Source organism: Mustela nigripes, chromosome 1, assembly GCF_022355385.1.
Source record: "Mustela nigripes isolate SB6536 chromosome 1, MUSNIG.SB6536, whole genome shotgun sequence".
Lineage (NCBI taxonomy): Eukaryota > Metazoa > Chordata > Mammalia > Carnivora > Mustelidae > Mustela > Mustela nigripes.
The window spans coordinates 259275069-259277987 of NC_081557.1; the positions used below are offsets into that span (position 1 = coordinate 259275069).

The 2919-nt window shown below is 57.8% G+C and overlaps 1 protein-coding gene across 1 annotated transcript; it reads left to right on the plus strand.

Moving 5' to 3' along the window:
* Window positions 1-321: 321 nt before the first annotated feature.
* UTP3 (UTP3 small subunit processome component) lies at window positions 322-2717 on the plus strand. The gene has a single exon (XM_059384953.1). The coding sequence runs from the start codon at window positions 1232-1234 to the stop codon at window positions 2654-2656; it is 1425 nt and encodes a 474-aa protein (XP_059240936.1). The 5' UTR covers window positions 322-1231; the 3' UTR covers window positions 2657-2717.
* The last annotated feature ends 202 nt before the right edge of the window (window positions 2718-2919 follow it).

Here is a 2919-nt window from a genome sequence, read left to right on the forward strand (position 1 = left end):
CGCCCAAGCTCGTGCGACACCGCCAGCGCGTCCCCGAGTCGGGCGGGAGACTCAACCCGTCCTCAGCGCGGGGAGCTGGGTCCTGAGGCAGGTCGAGGTCTCGGCCGCGGGAGGCCGGGGGTGGGACGGGCTCCGGGTCACGTGCTCGCGGCACTTGCCCCGATTCAATCTGACGCACTTCGTGCGATTTGATTAACGCGTGTCCCTGCTAGACCTCAAGTTCCTGAGCTGCGGGACAGCGTGTGCGCGTGTCCACCGTTTCCCCCAGAGGCTCACACACCGTGTCACGCTTAGTAACTGCTGAAGAATGGATTAAAAAAAAAAAAAAAAAAAAAAAAAAGGCCCCCGCGAGCGTGTCGCGTCCAAACATCTTCCAGAGTGGCCGGTCCGCTGAGGCGGGCGCCCTGTGCAGCCCACTCGAGCGCCCGCAGAGTCAGCTCCGCCCGCGCACCGACCCCCCGGGGGCCGCCTCGGGGTCACAAACCACCGCCGTCACCGCGCCCTGCGCGCTGGAGGTGGGTTAACAGCCTCCCCGAGGCCCGGCCAGGGTTCTCGAGGCCCGCGGTGCCGTCCGGGCCCGCGGTTGCCGGGCCAGAAAGGCAGCATCTGGACGTCGCGGACAGAAAACCTGCTTAGCTTCCGGACAGACGGGCGGAGGGGTGTGTCACAACGGCAGTCACTGGGGAGTTCCGACACGTCTACCCTCGCTGCCGGCCGGAAGCGCCCGGTACGATCACGCGACAGCTCACCCGACACCCCCGGGCCGCTCCGAGCCGTGGAGGCAGAGCCCCCCCTAGCGGCCCCGGAGGCCGCGCCGCGAGATTCCCGCAAGATCCCGTCTCCCAGCCACGCCCAGACTCGCGAGAGTAGGAACGGCGGTCTCAAAGGGCTCCACGGAACGGAACTTCCTATGTCTAGTGTTCCTACACGGAAGGATCTGAATTCACCGGAATCGATCGGCGTTCAAGGGCAAAAGCGAAGAGGGAGGTGCTCTTAAGGTGACAAAGCCTACCGGACGGAGCGGAAGTCCTTGTTCCTACGCCGCACGGAGAGGATCCTGGGGGCCGGAAGGAGGTGGAAACTCCTGCCGCGGAGCAGTTCGCGGGCGGCCTGTCCGGGGAGGAGAGCGCGTGGCTGTGGAAAGAGGCGTGTGGCTGCAGCGCGTGGCCGTTGGCGGCGGTCGGAGGTGACCGAAGGCCTGACGTCGCTGTGGAACTGGAGCCCGTGAGTGATGGTGGGGAGATCCCGGCGGCGCGGCGCGGCCAGGTGGGCAGCTGTGCGAGCCCAGGCTGGTCCCGGCCCAGAGGACGAAAATGAAGACGATTCAGAGTTGCCCCCCTCGCCTGGGGACTCCAGCTACTACCAAGACAAGGTAGACGATTTCCATGAGGCCCGATCCCGGGCTGCCTTGGCGAAAGGCTGGGGCGAACTGGAGAGCGAGGGGGAGGAGGAGGACGGTGATGAGGAGGAGGAGGTTCTGCCCCTGGATATTGCTGATGAGGACGACGAAGGTGGAGAGAGCGCGGGGGAGGACGCGGATGACGATGGCGGGAGCTCCGTGCAGAGTGAGGCCGAGGTGTCCGTGGATCCCAGTTTGTCGTGGGGTCAGAGGAAAAAACTTTACTATGACACGGACTACGGTTCCAAGGCCCGACGCCGACAGAGTCAACAAGAAGTGGAGGAGGAGGAAAGAGAGGAGGAAGAGGAAGCGCAGCTCATTCAGCGGCGCCTCGCGCAAGCCCTGGAGGAGGACGACTTTGGGGTCACCTGGGTCGAGGCCTTTGCAAAACCAGCACCTCAGGTCGATGAGGCGGAGACCCGCGTCGTGAAGGATCTGGCGAAAGTTTCAGTGAAGGAGAAGCTGAAGATGCTGCGGAAGGAGTCACCAGAGCTCTTGGAGCTTCTAGAAGACCTGAAGGTGAAGCTGACTGAAGTGAAGGATGAGCTGGAGCCGCTGCTGCAGCTGGCGGAGCGAGGGGTCATTCCCCCCGGAAAGGGGAGCCAGTACCTGAGGACCAAGTACAACCTCTATCTGAACTACTGCTCCAACATCAGCTTCTATTTGATCCTGAAAGCCAGGAGAGTCCCCGCGCATGGACATCCCGTCATAGAGAGGCTTGTCACCTACCGCAATTTGATCAACAAGCTGTCAGTCGTAGATCAGAAGCTGTCTTCTGAAATCCGTCATCTGCTCACATTTAAAGAGGATGCTGGGAAGAAAGGACTGAATTCGAGAGCAAAATCCACCAAGGCCAGGCCAAAATCCGTTTCAGAGACCACTGCTGCTGCCTCTGCTGTTGCAGCCTCGTCTGATGATTCCGATCTTGATGAAGAAGCTGCGCTGAAATTCTATAAGGAAATAGAAGACAAGCAGAAGTTGAAGAGAAAGAAAGAAGAAAAGAGTGTTGACGAACAGGCTCTTGAAGATCAGAATGCGAAGAGAGCCATTACCTATCAGATCGCTAAAAATCGAGGACTTACACCCAGAAGAAAGAAGATCGATCGCAATCCCAGAGTGAAACACCGGGAGAAGTTCAGAAGAGCCAAAATCCGCAGGAGAGGGCAGGTCCGAGAAGTCCGGAGAGAGGAGCAGCGTTACACTGGCGAACTCTCTGGCATTCGCGCGGGAGTTAAAAAGAGCATTAAGCTTAAATAACGTTTTCACTTGGCTTAAGTTTTTCGGCAATAATTTTAGATCAATAAATTTTTATCTTTAACTGGTGAAGTGATTGGATTGATACATAATACCTAACCTTAGATTTTAAAAATTCTTGTCAACAGGGAAATTTGGTTTGTTGCTCAATTTTTTTGTTGTTGTTCTTTAATTTATATTGAAGTCATACTGGGAATTTGGGGAGCAGTACAGAAGTGTTTGGTAAAAGAGGTGGTGTGGACCAGAGCTCTCCGATATTCTGTCAA

Coding starts and splice junctions, on each gene's coding strand:
- UTP3 (XM_059384953.1), top strand. CDS start 1,232: ATGGTGGGGAGATCCCGGCGGCGCGGCGCGGCCAGGTGGGCAGCTGTG.